This window comes from Schistocerca cancellata, chromosome 2, assembly GCF_023864275.1.
Source record: "Schistocerca cancellata isolate TAMUIC-IGC-003103 chromosome 2, iqSchCanc2.1, whole genome shotgun sequence".
NCBI classification, from domain to species: Eukaryota; Metazoa; Arthropoda; class Insecta; order Orthoptera; family Acrididae; genus Schistocerca; species Schistocerca cancellata.
The window spans coordinates 15,670,409-15,693,014 of NC_064627.1; the positions used below are offsets into that span (position 1 = coordinate 15,670,409).

The 22,606-nt window shown below is 43.4% G+C and overlaps 1 protein-coding gene across 1 annotated transcript in view; it reads right to left on the reverse strand.

Annotated features, from left to right (window-relative positions):
- LOC126163202 (dynein axonemal heavy chain 3) overlaps positions 1-22,606 on the reverse strand; it is a 1,221,238-nt gene that overhangs the window by 981,357 nt on the left and 217,275 nt on the right. The window contains exon 14 of the mRNA XM_049920156.1: positions 22,098-22,309. Within this exon, the coding sequence (XP_049776113.1) occupies positions 22,098-22,309 (212 nt within the window). The remainder of the gene's footprint in view (positions 1-22,097; positions 22,310-22,606) is intronic.

The following is a 22,606-nucleotide window of genomic DNA, read 5'->3' on the forward strand; positions in this document are numbered from 1 at the left end:
GTGTCAGCTATGGCAGAGTGCAGTAGTGGACAAGCTGTCACAGAATCCTGCAGCAGATCCTTAAATGGAGTATTTCTCACTCATCATGGGAGAGTGGCTTCTTTAATTACACAGACCCAGAAGCTGTTACCGTGAGCCACAATAGAGGTCTCATCAAATTTAATCCAGTGACTGTCTTGCACAACATGCTCAGCCAAAGCCAATTTTTTGAAGCAGTGTGGACTATTGAGTTTCTCGTGCTCCTTCCTGCAATGTCCTACAGTGCACGCTAATTGCTCAAAATAAGATCTGCTACATTCATAACATCGTCTCGTGGAACCCAGCTGTTCTGACATGCTGTATCTTTAACTCGTCTCAGTAATTGCCGAATTTGTCAGATTTGATTTTGTATTTTTTCAATGTGTGGCTTATCTTGGCCAACACAGAGCCACAGAATGGCAAAAAGGAAAGTTTCTTTTCGTATTTCTTGTTGGTGGTCTTAGTGTGATTCTTGTTTGAGATCACTTCTTTAATTTGGTGAACATTATAGCCATTGTCCCTGAAGACCTTGGATAGATGGCTCAGGTAATTGACATCGGATATTATTCTTGCACAATGTACTGACGTTTGTAGCCCCGTGCACTTCTCTGCACGGTGGTGATGACTGACAGCACAGAAGCAAACATGGGTCTGCAAAGATTTCCTGTAGGAGCCGTGACCGAGGTACTAATTTCATATGCAACACACGAGGATGTCGAAGACAGGCATTTGTCATCTTTTTCTACTTCCATAGTGAACTGACATGTTCCAAGAACTTGTCAAATTCTTCACATCCATGGGGCCAAATGACAGACGTGCCTTTAACGTATCACAAGAAATAACTACATTTAAATGATGCCATGCCTAAGGCAATATTCTAGAAATTCTCCTCGAAGAGGTTTGCGACTGCTGGAACTAATGTACTTCACATCACAACGCCTTATGGCAGGCCGTAATACTAGTCATTGTACAGACGGTGACATAAGGGTGTGCCGCATAGCTCTACTGTGTCACTTCCAAAGAAATGTGATACTAGGTCCAAAGAGTCTTTTATAAGCATATCTGTAAACAATGTCACCATATCAGAACTGACCATAACATCACTCTCACTTAGTTGTCGACTGTTAATACAGATGATAAAATTCACTGAGTTCTTAATATGATGCTCTCAGTGAACCACATGCAGAGCAAGGATATGGCCAAGTACTTCACAAGCTTATAAGTTGAAACGTTCTGTATGTTATGATATAGTCGTGGATAAATTTCCAGACACTGTTAATCAATAATACTGACCTCTTATGATTGAACTGCAAAGTCGGAATAACCGTATATATTTTTGCTAAAGCAGATGTAATCTCTTTCTACAACTTCTTATGTGCTGGAATCTCAAAAGGTATCTTGCAAATCTCAACTTTCCAATTAATGATTCAGAGGCCTTCTACATTATTATAAATATACTGGTCCATTCATAACAATATTTGAACACCTCATAAAACCATTTATGCCAAATGAGTCGTATCATTACATATACTCAATACAAATTCATTCATTCTCTCTCAGGATGGTATTGTTATTGTCACAGCATTTGTTCTTATACACTGAGCACCATATCTACAAGGCACGACCCAATGACATGACATAAACTGCCCAATGAGCAGGTACCATGAGGTGTAGTAAGAGTGCCATGATCATGCTGGTTTCCAGATGTATGCTGCATCCATCCAATTCCTAATTACTTGCATGGAAGGAAAACAATCTTCCAAACAGCATATTATACTAAACTCATTACTTAAATAAATGTAGTAGGAAAGTCCTTGTAGCATGAAAATACTTTAGGATTAAAGAAGGCCACACACCAAAAAGCAGAAGCACTCAATTAATTGCTGACAAGCACACAGAAAAGAAGGAAAACTTCCTAGTTTTTGGAGTTATTCTTTGATGAGCTAGGGTACAGACATACACACACACACACACACACATACACACACACACACACACACACACACACACACACACACACACACAACACCTATGTTTATCTGGAAATAGGTGTGTATATGTGTATGTGTATGTGTGTGTGTGTGTGTGTGTGTGTGTGTGTGTGTGTGTATGTGTGTGTATGTGTGTGTGTGTGTGTGTGTGTGTGTGTGTGTGTTTATTCTATCTCAACAAAGAATAACTCCAAAACTTAGCAAGTTTTCCTTGTTTTGTGTGTGCCTATCAACAACTCAATGCTTCTGATTTTTGGTGTGTGACCTCCTAAAGTAGTTTCATTACTTAAATAAAACTTCCATGGAGGCAATCATCATTTGTTAGTCCAGTATATGTTTTCACAACACAATACTTCACCAAAGTGATAGATTACACTATAATGTCGATGAACAAATGTTGGATATGATGAAGCAGAAGGGCATCCATTATTGTGGATCTTTGTTAGAGTGTAATCAGTAGGTGGTCTAGGTGCCTGAGGGAGAAGATTCTGGACCACACTATATTCCAGTGAGCTGTACTTACAAAGCTCTGATGCCTTTTTTATTATGCCCAATGCTGGCTCACACTGAAGCTCTGAGGGAGTATCTTCATCCGGAGGTGAGCAAACCTTCGTATCATAATCCAATTATTTCACACAGATGGATGTCTCACAGAGATGGTGCGAAGTTACGACCTTTCTTAAGTGCTGAGATGACACTTTTGTCTTTGTCTTCCACTGTCAAGTTGATGATGGAGTACCCTTCCTCAATGTCATTACCCACTGCAAATGAAATGGAAGTCACGGCCTCAGCATCTACAGAACACCTATGCCCACCAGTCTCTACTTGCACACCATCAGCCATCATCATCAGGGACAAACTTTGGTACTACGTGCCAGAACAATATCAGATGCCAATAACCTGCCCCATAAGCTAAGCCACCCACCAGGGACAACAGCTACAACATTCACCAAATAAACAAAGACATCAAAAGCAAGAATCACAAAAAGACTACCAATGAAGAACAGAAGAAGGAACTTGGTATTTTGCTGTTCTATTGTTCCACATCAGACAAGATAAGCCACCTGCTAAAACAACATAAAATTAACAAAAATCCAACAATTACTGTGATCAGTTAAAAATGCAGCAAATCTCAGAACACTTGGTGTCTATAAGATATCTCATGAATATGGTCAGTCTTAAGCCAGACAAACAATGAGCACTGCAGGACAATGCAGGAAGGGCTACGAGACATTTTACTGTCTATTGCCTACCAAGAAAAATTGGATTTAGCTTGGTATGCTCCGGAAAATGATCAGTGAATCAAATCTGATGAAACCTCTGTTGTGGCATGCACTAATAACTTCTAAAGTGTGTAATTAAGGCCTGTAACTTAATGATGCGCAGGGTGTAGTGACTGTGAGGTTGAAACAGGTGCAGAAAATGCTGAGTCAATGTAACCCCAAATATGGCAAATATGACAATGGTCATGGAGTGCTTTGTTGAAAGGTTGTGCCATTTTAATCACATGATACAGCTAGAAATCCAAGAACATTTTACTGAATGTAATCACCAAGACATTCTTCATTCTTATAGGGGAATGATATAATGGAACAAAAATTTACAAGAATGTACAGTTATCCATGAGTTCACACCATCCAGCAGAAAACTCTAAGAAAACAGGAGAGGAATTTAAGAAAAACCTGTGAGGACCCAGAAAGGAAAGATCCAAAAAAGAGGTTAAAAAGACAGGGAGTAACAAGATGCTAGGATTTTCTGTAGACTCACTAGACAAAGTTTCATTGACTGCAGGGAAAAATTTCACAAAATAGTTTTCATAACTTAAACATGTAGGTGACAGACACACCTCTTAGGTACAGTTTTCCAAAAGTAATTACCAAAGCAATGAGGAGACACTAAAATAAAAAAAACAATAGATTTTATCCTCAGTTATTTAGAAGGGAACATGGCAGAAAGGGGCAATGTATACGCTAAACGATTTCTGTCCTAACAGGATTTTGAGGAAAAAATCAAATTCAGTGTTGGTCACCTAGTGCATAGAAAAAAATGTTGTCCCTTCAAACTGAGGGAATGCTGAAAAGTAACACTTCAGAATGTTTAATGTGAAAACTCTCAAACCTTTGCAATAGAGGAAATGAAGAAAAAGGTGTAGAATGTTAATAACATTTGTTTTATTTAAAAAGCTTTAAGGATTTGCACATAAGAAATTTGGAGGCATTACTTTTCTTCAGGTCTTCATGTTTGACCATCACTATGACCGACAAAGTTGGGACAATTTTAAGCAGGATACATGGTGCTACCAGATAAGATCAAAATATGTAGATGATTCTAGAGATGAATGTCACCTAGTGAAAAGTTTTAATTCATCATTTACCTAACCATGTAGGAACAAAAAGTTGGTTCCATGGTTGGTGTTATAACTTCAAGTTGGACAAATATATTTCAAGGAAGACACAATACATGAAAGTCACAGATCAAGTAAACAGAGTAAGACGCGTGTACACTTTAACAGTCAAATCATAACTGAGTCCAAGTCTAGCGGCCACTGGCTGGCTGGCCGCTTAAGTGGCGCTGCTGCTGCATGGCTGGCACACAGCGCCGCATGTAGAGGACGCGCATAACTGCGCGGCGGCACTTTGAAAGCTCAGCGAGTCACAACATTCCCCCCCTCACCCCCCTTTTAATTTTTTGCACAGGTTTTGGTGGAGGTGGCCTGTAGATTGCTAACGTCCATAGGTGTTGTTTGCCTGGCCGTAAAGTCTCGAGGAGGAGGCTTCCCGTACGGACGGAAGTGTCCCCGATGATAACGGGTCGAGATGACAGGAGACATGGGGGTCGAACCTGCTGGGGCCCCGTGTACCAATCTGACCGTTGCGGCAAGTCCGGTTGTTATAACAGGAGACATGGGCGATGTGTCCGCGTCCGTAGGAGAAGGAGGCGAGTAGAGTTGCACTGACAGATGATGGTCATCTGGTTCCTGCATGGGCACGTCTCCTGGTGGCGTCAGTTCTTGTGCTGGCACCAATATGATGGTAAGAGGACTGCATTGTGAGTAATGAGAGATTCCAGTATCCCGAGTGTCAGGTAGAGGCAAAGGTGGTGTAGCGGCATCCGGAACAGGCGTTGCCGGCACACGAGGCCGAAGCTGGTCCGAATGATGGACTGCAACACCTGTGTCTGTCTGGATTTCATACAGGCGTCGGCCACGGTGTCATAAGATGCAGCCAGGACTCCATTTTGGCCGCCTGCCATTTCCCCGTACCCATACAAGGTCGTCGGTGGTGAACCGGCCAAGCGAAGGCACCCGCGGCCATGAGGTGGAAGGCCGCAGAAGATGAAGTAGCGTGTGGGGCTGTCAGCCATGTAAGAGCTCAGCCGGGCTGTGGTCATCCATGGGGGTGAAACGGTAAGAAGCCAGAAACTGTAGAAGCGCATCATCATCAGCAGCAGAAGAAGTCAGGAGTTTCCTCATCTGAGCCTTAAATGTGCGGACCAGTCATTCAGCCTCACCGTTTGACTGTGGATGGAACGGAGGGGGCGTGACATGCATGATGCCGTGTCGGGCACAAAAATCTACAAAATCGGAAATTGTGGACCATTATCAGTAACAAGAGTAGAGGGAAGGCCTTCCAAAGAGAAAATGTGAGCTAGAGCATTGGTGGTTGCCACGGTGGTAGGCAACGTGCAACGGACAATGAAAGGAAAGTTGAGTAGGCGTCAATAACAAGAAGCCAATAAGTACCTAAAAAAGGTCCCACGAAGTCATCATGAATACACTCCCAGGGCTTCCCAGGAGAAGGCCACGGTGACAAAGATGACTTCGGGGCGGCGGCCTGTGACGCACAAGGGCCGCAGGCAGCGACCATGTGTGCGATTTCAGAGTCAATGCCAGGCCAGTACACATGACGGCGTGCCAGAGATTTTGTGCTAGAGACACCCCAGTGCCCTTGGTGAAGGAGGCGAAGACCAAAGCATGCAAAGATGCAGTTACCACAACACGCGGCGAAGCATTTTCGGTGGAAAGGAGGATAACACCATCCCTAGCCATGAGGCGGTAACGCAAAGCATAGTAGTTCCGCAACGGATCAGAAGTCTTAGCGGACTGACGATCTGGCCAACCCTTCTGAATACAGCGTAAAACCCGGGAGAGGGTAGGGTCAGAACCTGTAGCAGCCGCCAGCCGGTCCCCGGTGATGGGGAACCCGTCCACAGCTTGCTGCTCGGCAACATCCAGGTGGAAACAAAAAAGTTCGTCCCTATCGAATGCCATATCAGGACCCAAGGGAAGGTGAGACAGTGTATCAGCATTCACATGTTGAGCCGTCGGCCGGAAATGAATCTCATAATTGAAACAAGACAAGTAAAGAGCCCAATGCTGGAGGCGGTGTGCAGCCTTGTCAGGAAGTGATGTTGATGGATGAAACAAGGAAACAAGTGGTTTGTGATCCATAACAAGATGAAATTTGGATACATAGAGAAAAACACCAAACTTATAAAGAGCATAAATAATGGCCAAAGCTTCTTTTTCAATTTGAGAATACTTTTGTTGGGCATCCGTGAGTGTTTTGGAGGCATAAGCAATGGGTTGTTCAGAACCATCAGAAAAACGGTGCGCAAGGACTCCACCGACCCCATATTGAGAGGCATCTGTGGCAAGAACAAGACGATATTGACAGAGTCGTCTATGGAGAACCCAAAAACGTGAAAGGCATCGCAACCAAAAAGATTCTCCGCGTTACTATGGTCGACCACAAATATGGGAACAGTGCGAACGACAGATTTGTAAGATACCTCAGCATCAAATTGTCCCAAGAGAGAAATCTTCTGTTTACTGTAAGTCCGTAATTGCCTAGTGACAGGTGACAGGATTGGAGAACCCAACTGAAGATACGTCTGAGAATTGATGATAGTGGCAGCAGAACCAGTATCCACCCGCATGCGAACATCTCGACCAAGTATTTGGACAGTGAGGAATAACTTCCCTGAAAAGGGAGAAGTACAATTGACAGACAACATAGAATCAGAATCAGCATCATGTTCGTGAACATCATGTATGCGGTCGGCTTTGCAAACGGATGACAAATGACCCTTTATTTTGCATTTGTGTCACACGGCCCAATGTTGTGGACAATCTTCTCGTGAACGTTGTAAAACTCCGCGGACATGAAGGAAGTTGCCGTGGGTTTTGCTGCAGTTTCTTAGAAGTTAGGCCGAGGCTGCACTTGGGAGTGTACTGCGACCATGTCAGCCGGCGGGGAAACGCCACACGCTTCATCAACATAGCACAGAGGTTATATTTCCCCAACATTGCCCCATGCCTCTATTTGCGCCCCAGCGGCACAAGAAATTTTAAAAGACTGAGCGATGGATAGGACTTCATCTAGAGTCAGATCTGCTAACTGAAGGGCACGTTGCCTAACTTCTTTGTCAGGCGCCAATCGGATAATAGCATCCCATACCATGGAATCGGCGTATGATTCTTTGTGAACGTCAAGAAACAAATTTACACTTGAAACTTCCTGGTAGATTAAAACTGTGTGCCCGACCGAGACTCAAACTCGGGACCTTTGCCTTTCGCGGGCAAGTGCTCTACCATCTGAGCTACTGAAGCACGTCTCTCGCCTGGTACTCACAGCTTTACTTCTGCCAGTATCTTGTCTCCTACCTTCCAGACTGCAAGTTTCGCAGGAGAGCTTCTGTAAAGTTTGGAAGGTAGGAGACGAGATACTGGCAGAAGTAAAGCTGTGAGTACCGGGCATGAGTCGTGCTTTGGTAACTCAGATGGTAGAGCACTTGCTCGCGAAAGGCAAAGGTCCCGAGTTCGAGTCTCGGTCGGGCACACACTTTTAATCTGCCAGGAAGTTTCATATCAGCGCACACTCCACTGCAGAGTGAAAATCTCATTCTGAAATTTACACTTTCTATTGAGGCTGTGAAGTTCAGCAGCCCAAACGCGATAGGACTGATTCGGTTGTTTTTGACAACAATAAAAGGCAACACGAGAGGCTACCGCATGCATTTGCTTTTGAAAATAGATGGACAGAAGTGAGCACATTTCAGCAAAGGACAAAGACACAGGATCTTTCAAAGGAGCCAATTGTGACAACAACCAATACATTTGAGGTGAAATCCATGAAAGGAATAGAGACTTACATGTTTGTTCATCCGCGACATGAAATGCCAAAAAGTGCTGTCAAAGACGTTTTTCGTAATCAGACAAATCTTCTGCTGTCTTGTTGTAAGGAGGAAAAGTAGGTAGAGACAACAACTAGAGACGCCCCGCATTTGATGCCGCGACGAAATCACGAATCGCATTTTTGAGAAGCGCTTGCTGTTTGATGAGACCTTGCAATAGTTGCTCTAAAGTAGCCGTGGAAACATGTGGGTCAACGATGGAAAAGAAAAATCACTACCTCATCGCCAATTGTTATAACTTCAAGTTGCACAAATATATTTCAAGCAAGACGCAATACATGAAAGTCACAGATCAAGTAAACAGAGTAAGACGTGTTTACACTTTAACAGTCAAATCATAACCGAGTCCAAGTCTAGCGGCCGCTGGTTGGCTGGCCACTTAGGTGGCACTGCTGCTGCATGGCTGGCAGACAGCGTCGCATGTAGAGGACGCACGTAACTGCGCGGCAGCACTTTGAAAGATTGGCGAGTCACAACAGTCGGTCAACTGTCAATGAACTGCTAACATTCATAAAAGGTGTGGATACCTTTTAATATTAATTGTAAACAATAAAACAATGAAATGTTCTGTATAGAATAACAACAATATGGAAAGGATAGTTTCCTACTCATCAATCAAGGGTAGGTATCGCATTGCAGACAGGCCCGATGAGAAAGACCGCTAAAATATTAAGCTTTTGGACAAATTCCTTCTTCCAAAATGGAAAGCACACACACATAAGCACAAGCACACTCACATGACCACTGTCTCTGAATGCTGGGAAGCATCTGAAACTGTGTCTGGCATGAGAAGCGATATGCTGGGGTGGGTGGTGGTGGCAAGGGGTGGCATGTGTAGGGAGGGGAAGGATTAGTAGGATGGAGGTGGTGGAAGTTGCTGGGCTTCATGTGGGTGCATGTAGGGACATTTTGGATACAAGGTAGGGCTGCTAGTTGCTCCTTTGGGTGTCTATGCTGAGGTGGAGGAGGGGGGCAGGAAGGGAAGCAGGAGGCGAAAGGGAGGGTCAAAGCAGAGAAGGAAAAAGACTAGTAGGGGCATTGGTGGAATAGAAGGCACACGTAGTGCCGCAAGGAGAGCAGTGATGGTGATAGGTGGATTGAGGACAGAGGGGATTACAGGAGTCGTCTCGTGACTCAGTGTTACACAGGACTGAAGCAACCAAATCACATTCTGCACCAGGGATCTGACTGTCTCTTTTTGCACCCTGAAATGAGGAATATCCTCCCCACTACCCTCTTCACCCCTCCCACAGTGGTATTCAGTTGCCCATTGAACTTATGTAAAATACTTGCCTTTAACTGTGCTACTTTCTACATGGGCATGATAGAAGCAGTCTGTCAAGTTTTGGACAAGGACCATCTGGACAGCCCAGTTGCTGAACATGCTGCTCAACACAGTGTGCTACACTTCAACGACTGTTTCACGACCCACGCAGTCGGGATCCTTCCTACCGAAACCTGATTTTCTGACTTGCACTGATGGGAACTCTCTCTACAACATATCATTCGTTCCCAAAATACTCTCGTCCTTGACTTTTGCTAGTCCCTGTTTCTGCTCACTTTTTCCTCTTAGCTGCTCCCACTCCGATACTACGCGTGCCTTCTATTCCACCAATGCTCCCAACAATCTTTTACTCTTCCTTTAATCTCTCCCTGCATAGTCTTTCAACATTTATCAACACTGCACCTAGTACTAGCCGCATCCTGTCCCCACCACATCCCTGCATGCTCCCACAGGCATCTCAGCACGTTTCCCAACTCCTCTTCTTCTATTCCTCGCTCTCCTCGTGCTGAGCCTCCTCCTTACCACCACCGTCCACCCGAGCAAATTGCTGCTCACCTCAGACACTGTCTCAATTTGGCTCCAGCACCCAGAGACAATGGATATGCATGTGTGAATTATTCTTGTGTGTGTGTGTGTGTGTGTGTGTGTGTGTGTGTGTGTGTGTGTGTGGGTGTGTGGGTGTGTTTTGTACTTTAAAAGAAGGACTCTGTCTAAAAGCTCAATATCGTAGAAGTCTTTTTCATTGTGCCTGTCTGCAATTCAGTGCCTCCTCTATATGGTGAATAGCAACTAACCCACTCCACAAAGTCATAACACTAATATGAAACACAACAGTTTGCTACTCAATGCATAAGGAAAAGCACTGAGTGATAAACAGGCACAGTTAAATTGCATTTAAAAGTAAAACTTCTGGACAAAGTCATTCTTCAGATGTGGAAAAACACACACAAATGTAATCTGCAGGCATTAAGAATTGTCAGCACTAAAAAACAATCTCGGCAGGGGTGAGTATTGGGGATACCGGCGTGTGTGAGGCTGGATTGGGAGTAGGGAAGAGGTTAGACAGGTGGAGGACAATAAGTAGCAAACATTGAGGCCAAGGTTATTATGGAAACAAAGAATTTGAGGATGGTGTCTGAGAAAGATATTGCATCTGGCTCTTTCACAGGAATATGAGTCAAGGGGCAGGGGTTGGGAGTACAGGGAGAATGGGAACGGATAAAGATATTGCTTAGTTTGGGTGGAAAGCAGGATACCAATGTAGGAGGGGTGGGGGATGGCGCGTAGGATACTTATCATTTCAGGGCTGAATGACAATTACGCCAAGCGCTGGAGGAGGATATGATTCAGTTTCTCCAGTCCTGGTTGGTAATTAGTCATGACAGGGAACTCCCCTGTGTCCGGACAGTGGGTGTGTGTGGAGGATGATGGGTGACTTGAGAGAAAAAGCACAAGTAATCTGTTTCTGGATATGACAGGAGTGTAATCTCAATCTGTGAAACCCTCAGTGAGACCCACGGTATATTTGGAAATGAGCTGCTCGTCACTTCAAATATGACAATTGTAGATGACTAGACTGTGCAGAAGAGACTTCTTGGTGTGGAATGGGTGGCAACTGTTCAAGTGGAGGTAGTGTTGGTGGCTGGAAGGTTCTGCGAGGATGGAGGTACCGATATAACCATCCGTGAGGTGGATTTCGACACTGAGGAAGGCAGCTTGTTGTGCTAAGGAGTACCAGGTGAAGTGAATGGAGGAGAAACTGTTGAGGCTCTGGAGGAATGTGAATAGGGTGTCCTCACCTTTGATCCAGGCGTGTACTATCAGTAGAAGTACAGTGAAGCAACTTTGGAGAGAATAGAGATACTTCAAGTCTTTTATCACCAAAGAAAGAGCACTGGATGGTAACAGAAGTTTGTATTGGAAGAATTCACGCATTGAAATTGATGACTTCACTGTGGAAAAGCAATTTCCAACAGTAACAGCTGTATCAAAATAAGTTGAAGACTGAAGTGAAAGACTTTCCTGATACGAGTGAAACATCCCAATGGCACACTATTTGAAAACTGGGTTCAGATAATAAAATTTCAACAAAAAACTTGTGCTCATAGAAAAGTAGGAAAAGAAATGAGTTCTTGAGGCAAATAAGACCCTTGCCAAACAACAAACAAACTATTTAGTACACTGATGAGTGTTAGTGTGGAGCAAATCCTTCCAGAAGGTATGGATAGCATAAAGAAATATGTTTTATGCACCAGAAAATGTAAATGAATATCTGAAACAAAGTATTAGAGTGTGGAATGCCTGGAAAGAAACAACTCAAATTCCATCCAGGAGTGGATCTTTAGATCAGGTTCAATACAACATGACGATAAATCCAGTATCATAAAATCCATATGTGAAATGGAGGACAGCAGGTTCAATACAACATGATGATAAATCCAGTATCATAAATTTCATATGTGAAACGGAGGACAGATTCTATCACTGAATGTATGGAAAGCTTACGTCACATCATATGAGGAATTTACTAATGCATGCCTACTGGCAGATGCACCACCATACTTCAGGTCACAAGACTATCTTTTGAAAGTATATTGAACTCAGTAGACAAGGAAAGTAAACTTCTGAGGTTCCCTGTGGTATACTGCAAATACAACACCATTGAAATTATCTGGGCCTTTGTCAAGAATGAGGTAGGAAAGGGAACAATAATTTTCAAAGAAATGATACTTCACATTTGTGTCATTCAGCTCAAAGTGTCTGGAGGAATTCAGGAAGTCATGTGCACAAACTTTAAAACAGATACACACAAAGAGGAGATGGTCTTTAAATGGCAATAGAACCATTGCTGATAGGAGTAGATGACTGGTATAGCAACAGCAGTACCTCAGACAACTGCAAAAGCCATTAAGATAGGTTTTTTTTCATTCACCATTCTATCCTGCAAAATTTATTCAAAAAACTGGTAGAAGCCGACCTTGGGGAAGATCAGTTTGGATTCCATAGAAATATTGGAACACATGAGGCAATACTGACCCTACGACTTATCTTAGAAGCTAGATTAAGGAAAGACATACCTACATTCCTAGCATTTGTAGACTTAGAGAAAGCTTTTGACAATGTTGACTGGAATACTCTCTTTCAAATTCTGAAGGTGGTAGGAAGGGAGTGAGACAGGGTTGTAGCCTCTCCCCGATGTTGTTCAATCTGTATATTGAGCAAGCAGTAAAGGAAACAAAAGAAAAATTCGGAATAGGTATTAAAATCCATGGAGAATAAATAAAAACTTTGAGGTTCGCCGATGACATTGTAATTCTCTCAGAGACAGCAAAGGACTTGGAAGAGCAGTTGAATGGAATGGATAGTGTCTTGAAAGGAGGATATAAGATGAACATCAACAAAAGCAAAACAAGGATAATGGAATGTAGTCGAATTAAGTCAGGTGATGCTGAGGGTATTAGATTAGGAAATGAGACGCTGAAAGTAGTCAAGGAGTTTTGCTACTTGGGGAGCAAAATAACTGATGATGGTCGAAGTAGAGAGGATATACAATGTAGACTGGCAATGGCAAGGAAAGTGTTTCTGAAGAAGAGAAATTTGTTAACATCGAGTATCGATTTAAGTGTCAGGAAGTCGTTTCTGAGAGTATTTGTATGGAAGTGAAACATGGACGATAAATAGTTTGGACAAGAAGAGAATAGAAGCTTTCGAAATGTGGTGCTATAGAAGAATGCTGAAGATTAGATGGGTAGATCACATAACTAATGAGGAAGTATTGAATAGGATTGGGAAGAAGAGAAGGTTGTGGCACAACTTGACCAGAAGAAGGGATCGGTTGGTAGGACATGTTCTGAGGCATCAAGGGATCACCAATTTAGTATTGGAGGGCAGCGTGGAGGGTAAAAATCGTAGAGGGAGACCAAGAGATGAATACACTAAACAGATACAGAAGGATGTAGGTTGCAGTAGCTACTGGGAGGTGAGGAAGCTTGTACCGGATAGAGTAGCATGGAGAGCTGCAGCAAACCAGTCTCAACAACAACAATAATTTTTTTTAATTTACTGTTCAAACGTACAGTAACTTACATTGCTCATTTATTCAGTGCTGTTCATATACTGAGTGTTCAATTGCAATTTCCCATTTTATTGTCCCCTACTTCCAGCCACTGAAAGCAGAAATGTTGTATAGTAATGCTACCAGGAGAATTCAGTAAGTAATGCAAAAATGTGTAATTTGTCGTCTGGCATCATGGAATATGCCCGCTGCGGCTTCTATAGTTTCATAAGTTCTGATAGGTGGCAACGATATATGTAGCCTTCAAAATGGTATCTGTAACAGAGTTACATTACAAGCAGAGAGCTGTCATTGAGTTTCTTTTGGCAGAAAACCAGAGCATCAGAGATATTCATAGGTGCTTGCAGAATATCTATAGAAACCTGGCAGTGAACATACGCCTAGTGAGTTCTCGGACAAAATGCCTATCATCATCACAACAAGGTCATGCTAACCTGACCAATCTCTCATGTGCCAGCCAGTCACACAGAGCTGTAACTATTGCAATGCTGGAACATGCAGACACTCTCATTTGAGGTGATCAATGGATCACAGTCAAACATCTCACTGCTCAACTGTACATATCTGTTCGTAGTGCTAACACACTTGCCCATCAGTTGGAGTACTCAAAGCTGAATCCGCACTGGGTTCCTTTCCACCAAATAGAAGACCTTTAACTGCAACAAAGGACAATCTGTGTGGAATTGCTTGCACATTATTAGGTTAATCGTGGCAATTTTTTGTTGAACATTGTCACAGGCAGTGAAACACTGGTTGATCACATTGAACCAAAAACAAATGGCAATGTGTGGAGTGGCACCGTATCACCTTTCCTCTAAAGAAAAACGTCAAAGAGGCACCCTCAACTGGTAGTCATAGGGAGGTCTTCTGGAACTCTAAAAGGGTTATTCTGTTTGATGACCTCCCTCATGGTGCAACAATCAACTCTGAAGTGTACAGTGCTACACTCAGCAAACTGATGAAAAGAATTCAGCATGTTCACTGTCACAAGAATGAAAACAAACTTTTCCTTCTCCATGACAATTAAAGGTGTCACACAAGTCTGAACACCCGAGAGGAGCTCATAAAACTTCATTGGTATGTTCTTCATCGCCCACCCCACAGCCGTATCTTGCTCCTTCCGACTTCCGTCTGTTTGGCCCATTGAAGGATGCACTGCATGGGAAGTGGAATATGTATGATGGAGAGTTATTGATGCAGCTAAACACTAGCTCTGATGTTGACCAAGAGAGTGGTGCTGTGTGGGCATACAGGCCCTACCAGTAAGGTGGTGTAAGACTGTCACATTGTAGCCAGAAGGGAGGGGGAATAATCTGGTGTACTGGAATCCTAAATAAACCAACCTGGTTTCAGAAAAAAAGTGTTGCTTTACTTGCTGAATGCTCCTTGTACTACAAGGCTTTCATTCTTTGCTGGGGAACAGGTGCTTATCACACATTACAACAATGGCAGCATGATGGTATGATAACTACACTCCACCACAACCTTGCAATTTCTTAACATATTCTTAACTAGCAAACACAGTGAGGATTCCTTAGACATGACATACAATGAAACCAACAGAAGTTCAAGATTTAGAGCCGGGCTTTCTCACCGCAGTAGCTACAGTGGTAAACTACTCCACAGGGTCTTCCCTGTCAGCACTCCAGACCTACATGCATCTCCTGTTCTGCTTAGTACTGCATCACAGTCCTTTCCCCATCTGTGCTTTGCTTTTCTCATCTTCTGCCCACCATCCAGTCCCCATCACATTCCCGTCCCTTACTCGTACCCTTCTTTTACCGCCTAGCACTGAGGAAGCCATCTGCCTATTTCTTCTTGTAGATTATTAATTAATTTAACCACACTTGCACATCTTGTGATTACCATGCAGGTTGTTTGGATGATGAACTGAGATGTTTCATGCTGTTACCTTCAGTTGTTGCACACTATCTGTCAACCACAATAAGTACAGGTCAGTTTACCTTGTAAGTAATTCCCAATCACCATTCTAGAAGTTAATTACTTGTGTGGTCCTGCTATGCAGTTCCACATGACCGTTCTCTCAGACTTCCTCACTGTGTTGCAACATACGGGTGCTGGAAGAGAGCTGTTATCTGTCCAAGCTACTATGTGATGTAAACAGCTTAGTGGTATACTTCTGTATTTTACACCACTGGTTTTGATATACAGTTTCAATCCCAAATGTATAGGTAAACAGATGACATAGCTCATGACAGACTATTTAAAATGGATCTGTGTCATGCTGTGACATTAGCAACTGAAAGTGAGTGACACTTCGCAAAAAGATATTTCACTTTTTTCTGCTCACTCACATTTTTGCAAGTGTCTTTCTCTTATTTGATCTTCACACAAGTAATTAACTTCTAGAATGGTGACTGGGAATTACTTACAAGGTGAATTGACGTGTACTTATTGTGGTTGACAGATTGTGTTCAACAACTCGAGGTAACAGCATGAAACATCTCAAGTTCATCATCCAAAAAACCTGCATGATAATCACAAGATTAATTAATCTAACCATCTAAAAACTGATCCCAACCTTATAATCCTACCTGCTGACAAAGGGTCTAACACTGTGCTCTTAAACCACAAGCATTAACTGGCAGAAGGACCCTGTCAGAGGTAAGATTCATCCATCTACAAACCCTGTCATAGTAACCCCATTCCAGAAATCCAGCAGGACCTCCATTCTCCCCTAAAATCCTTAGGCTCATCCCAGAACCTCTATCAGAGTCCATCTATCTCCTCACCCCTACCACTCCCCGCATTCCTACCTTCTACACGCTTCCTATAGTCGATAACCCAACCACAAAGCATGCCCAATTGAGGCCATATACTGTTACTTCTCCTTTGAAGGCATTACCTACAAACAAATCCAGGGTACAGTGCGGGCACACACATGGCACCATCTTATGGCAACCTATTCGTGGACCGTTCAGAGGAATCCTTCCTAAACATCCAAAATCCTAAACCCCTCACCTGGTTCAGATTCAATGATGACATCTTTGTGATCTGGATCAAGGCTGAGGACACCCTGTTCTCATTTCCAGCACGTGAGCACTTTATCCCTCGTTCACCTCACTTGGTACTACCCAACCTAATGAGATACCTTCCTCAAAGTTGATCTCCGCCTCACCTCAAAGATGGCTACATCAGTGCCTCTGTCCGTATCAAACCTACCAACAACCAGCAACACTTTGAGCAACTGAATTACATTCTCCACCTGTGTTTTGACTACCACTTACCACGCCCTGCAGTGACAAATGTCCTATGTACACTCTCTAATCCCCCTCCCCCCCCCCCCTCCGCAATGGTATTCCACCGCCCACTGAATCTACACAATATCTTCGTTCATCACTACATAACCCCTGCTCCCAGTCCCTTGCTTCAGGGCTCATATCCCTGGAATGAACCTAGGTGCAAGACCTATCTCACATATCCTCCCTCCACCACCTACCCAAGTTCAGTCACAAACATCACTTATCCCTCGCCCTCCTAGCCACAGCCTTTCCTTCCCCTCCCCCCACCGGATGGCTCTCCCCTCATGCACTGCTGCTCGTAGTCTGGCTTCACCTGCCAGAGACTGTGGTACTGTGTGTCTGAGTTGCATTTCTATGTGTGTGTGTGTGTGTGTGTGTGTGTGTGTGTGTGTGTGTAATAGAGAGAAACATTCCCCATGGGAAAAATATATTAAAAAACAAAGATGCTGTGACTTACCAAATGAGAAAGCACTGGTAGATAGACACAATAAAAAACACACAAACACACACACAAATTGCAAGCTTTCGCAAACCACGGTTGCTTCATCAGGAAAGAGGGAACAAGGGGGAAAGACGAACGGATGTGGATTTTAAGGGAGAGGGTAAGGAGTCATTCCAATCCCAGGAGCGGAAAGACATATCCATCCACACATATACAGATACAGGCAGACATATGTAAAGGCCTTTACATATGTCTGCCTGTGTCTGTATATGTGCGGATGGATATGTCTGTGTGTGCGCGAGTGTATACCTGTCCCTTTTTCCCCCTAAGGTAAGTCTTTCCGCTCCCAGGATTGGAATGACTCCTTACCCTCTCCCTTAAAACCCACATCCTTTCGTCTTTCACTCTCCTTCCCTCTTTCCTGATGAAGCAGCCGTGGATCGCGAAAGCTTGAAATTTGTGTGTGTGTTTTTTATTGTGTCTATCTACCAGCGCTTTCTCGGTTGGTAAGTCATAGGCATCTTTGTTAAGGCGTTGTTGCCTGAAAGCTTATTGTGTGACAGTCTTTTTGTTGTGTCTATCTTCAAGTCAGCATCTCTGCTGTATGGTGAGTAGCAACTATCCTTTTGAAAATACTGTTACAGTCCATCCTGGGTTTTCCGTTGTTTGATTTTGCTTGACGGCTTTTCTTCCATCATAACCCAGTGCTGTTTTTCTTTGTCACTATTTGCTAATGCAACACTATACTCAATGTCCATCCTTCTTTCTCTTCTTTCCTGTGTTTGTCATGTTGCCTTACAAACTGCACTGCACACACTACTTACAAGCCACACTGTATCAACCGTCTCGGCTCAGACAACAGATGGCTACAAGACCATGATACTTGTTGATGCAGCATCTTATGTCCCATATTACTCTCGCCAATATCATTAATTCTATACCTTCAAATTCATCACTCTCCTGTATTTCTGTGCATCTTTCCTGTGCCCTACCAACATGTCCCCCCCCCCCCACTCCTTCTCCTCTCTATTCCAGTTTGCACCTACTAATTTCATCTAATCCAATCAAACCTGAGGTCCCCCTTCTTCACATTTATCCACCCACAAACCTGGAACTCACAACAAAACCTTTTTTTATTTATATATTTTTAGTTGATCTCTGTGTGACTTCATGTCCATGTCAGTTGGTTTTCACCTCTCACGATCGGTGTATTCCCTTTGATTTCCCATATTTCATCCGTTTCACCCTTTTCATAATTTTTCTCACATATTTGGTTGTTTTTTGCGAATTTTTTGGACATGAGTCTATGTTATTTACGTATTTTCCGCCATTTTTATAGCAGCATGGATCCTTGCTCCTTCCATCTGTGTCAACATAGAAAAGTTTCCTTATCCATAGTCAGAACCCAGTTCCACATATTGTTCCTGCATTGTTACTTGTTTCATGTAAGGCCCCCAAATGGCCTTACCATCAAATTAGCCCTCTCCGGCTGCCATCCTTCCTTCCACAATGACCTCCATCTGTTTGGGTTCCACGAATCCTTAACCCTCACAAACACAGTCCTGCAAAACAATGTCAATCAACCCCAAATCTCCTTGCAATACTTTCTCTCCATCTGTAAAATTCTCCAACTATGGAATCTGAAATTCCTGGATCCCACAACACACACTGAAACTCTTGTGCTCCAGGAACTAGAGCAACATGCACAATGCCACCTCAAAAAACTCTCCACCCTGCTCACTTCCTGCTCCCACCTTGGACTACCACTGTCCACCACTTGTGTAAAAACCTCCAAACTACTCCTACATCCCCTCATAACTGACAAAACCTGTCTCACAGACCTACTACATTTACCCCACCCTCCAAAACTCCCTCCCACCATCACACAGAATCCAGAACCTAAACAGACCCGAAACACAGTCATAAACCTTTCCTCCAAAAGTCTTAGCCCCATAGAAATATCATTACTTTCCAAAGGCCTCGCCATTTGCCCCACTCCCAAATTTAACCAGACTTGTTAAAGACCTTCTCTCCTTCTCCCGGTCCCCACAGCAGAAACACTTTTTTGCCAACAACCCTTTCCATCAGACTCAACCAAGGACCAATGTTAAACCCTGCCTGACTCAGTTACTCCTCCATCCAACCGTGCTCCACCCCCACTGCTCAAATCACTCCCTGTTAACTTCCCAGAATTTCTTAACCTCGCCTCACCATCATTCCTCAAATCCCTCAACATACAAACTAACCTTACATCCGCAGAAAGAACTGCAATCCACCACTAAAAACTGATCCCGACTTTTTAATCCTACCTGCTGACAAAGGCTCCAACATTGTTGTCTTAAACCACAAGTATTACCTGCCGCAAGGACCCTGCCAGCTGTTAGATTCATCCACATACAAACACTGCCGCAAGGACTCCATTCCAGATATCCAGCAGGATCTCCAGTCTCTCCTCAAATCCTTAGGCCCATCCCAGAACATCTCACTAAGTCCATCTCTCTCCTCATCTCTACCACTCCCTGCACTACCTTCTACATGTTTCCTAAAGTCCATAAACTCAACTACCCAGGATGTCCAATTGTGGCTGGTTACTGGGCCTCCACTGACTGAATCTCACCTTCAGCTTATTACCCACAACCCACCCTCATATATAAAAGACTTTCCAGAGTTCCTGTTCCTTTACCACACAGTGCCCTGATCATTACTATTGACGCCATCTTCCTTTACACTAACAGAACAATGCCATGGCCTTACTGCTAGGGAACAGTACCTTTCGCAGTGCCCGACAGATTCCAAAACAACAACCAAGGCATTATCTTCAAACAATCTGGGGTCATCCACATGCCACCATCCTGGGCCAATTTACTCATGGGCCATCTAGAGGAATCCTTCCTAAAAAGCCAGAATCCTAAACCCTGCACCAACTTCAGATTCACTGTTAACATCTTTGCGATCTAGATCAAAGGTGAATACACCCTATCCACTTTCCTCCAGTACCTCAACACCTTCTCCCCCATTCGCTTCACCTGATACTACTCACCCCAAAAAGTCACATTCCTCAATGTTGACCTCCCCACCTCAAGGATATCTACATCAGTACCTCTGTCCATAACAAATTTACCAACCTCCAGCAGCACCTCCACTTCCACAGCTGCCAGCTATTCCATACCGAGAAGTCCCTTCCATACAATCTGGCCACCCGTGACTGTCGCATCTGCAGTGACGAATGGTCCCTCTCAAAATACACTGTTGATCTCACTGAGGCCTTTACAGATCGTAATTACTCCCCCCTTTCCCTCCCCCAACTTTGTACAAAATAGGTCTCCTATGCCATATCTTTCCAGTCACCCACTACCTTCGAAAGTCCCACCACCCAGCCACAGGGGATCATTCACCTCATTATTTAGTACCACCCAGGCCTGGAGCAACAGAATTACATTCTCTGCCAGGGTTTTGACTACCTCTCCTCGTTCCCTGCAATGAAAAATGTTCTATCCATTATTCCCCCCCCCCCCCCTCCCCTCTGTCCATAATGGCCCTCCATCACCCACTGTGCTTACACAATATCCTAGTTCATCCCTACACAATCCCTGCTCCCAATGCCTTGCCTCATTATTCACATCGCTGTAACAGACCTAGAGGCAAGACCTGTCCCATACATTCTCCCACCACCATCTACTCCAATCTGGTCACAAACATCGCCTATCCCATCAAAGGCAAGGCTATCTATGAAACTAGTCATGTTATGTACAAGGTAAGCTACAACCACTGTGGTACATTGTCTGTGGGCTTGACAACTTACAAATTGTCTGTCTGCATTAATGGCCACCAACAAACTGTGGCCAAAAAACAACTGGACCACTCTGTTCCTGAGCATGCCACCCAATACGACATTCTTCATATCAATGACTGCTTCGCAATTGGTGCTATCTCAATCCTTCCCAATGTCACACCAGTGTTTCTGAACTGTGCAGATGGGAACTCCCTCTGCAATATATCCTACATTCCCATAACCCTCCTAGCCCCAACCTCGGTTAGTCATTGTCTTTATCCACCTAGCTGCTTCCCTGTTCCCATTTGAGCACTAAACAGCCCTCTATTCCATCTATGCACCCAGTCTCTTTTTTTTTTTTTCTTCTCTGCATCGAACTGCCTATGCTCCCTCCACCTTGTCCCTGCCCGCTCCCCCAGCAGCACTTTACCATTCCCTACCTGCTTACCCTGCTATCCCTCATTCTCTCACCCCCAGCCTCTCTCCTTATCCCCACCCAGTTGCTTCTCCCATCATGCACTGTTGTTCGTAGACTTTTTGCGTGACAGTCTTTATGTTGTGCCTACTGCAACTCAGCATTTCCACCACACGGTGTGCTGTAACTATCCTTTTCATAATACTGTCACAGCCATTTTGATGGATCACCATACAATTGTATTTGAAGAATGAAGACATAACTTTTTGTAATTGTAGTCTCATGATGGTGATTTTGAAAAACATTTTTATACTATGCAGCTGCAATATTTTCCCCTAATAAGCAGCTACTCACTTTTATCAGTTAACTAACATGGAAAATACTGCACATGTGCGTGAGCGAACTCTTGAGATGAGTGCAAGTTCATGGCCTGAGTTTTCACATTTCATGTGGACTTCAAATTTGGGTATGACAAGGTATGATTAGCACTATTTCGAAAATGAAATGTAAGATTAGTTAAATAACTGAGAGTGTAAACTGTAAGTTTAAATTCCCAAAATCAAAGTTTCAGTGAAAAATTTTCCTTCACATCAACATACATTTTTGTAACATTTTAGAACAATAATGAAAATGATGCTTGCCTGTTTCCAGTGTCTTTCTCGAATTCCTTTGTTGCATATTGTTGAAAGAACAGGAAGAAATTGTTTAAATTTTTCAACTTTGGCTCGCACCATCTCTGCCACTCGTTTAGCTCCACGTAAGTCATATAATGTTTTAGCTAACTTGTACAGCAGACGCCACATTTCATCAACCTTTTCTGTTATTGAATCTGCATCCAATTGCAAGAATGGACCTTAAAAGAAATGAATACATTAATACATGTAAGTGTGACTCAAATACCAATTATTACATTACCATACGCACACTTTTGAGTTGTAATCTATCAGAACCTGCAAAAAATTTGTAAAATACATATGATCCCTTTCAACTTAAAACTTAACAGCATTTTTAAACCTAGCAGTGTATATGTATAAAACTACTGTCCCTGCATTATAGAACACGTTCAACTTGAAGTTAGTTTCTTCCACAAAATCTAACCACTGTTCGGGATATAGTTTCTACAGTGTTGAAATTAATGGGCTTACTTAGA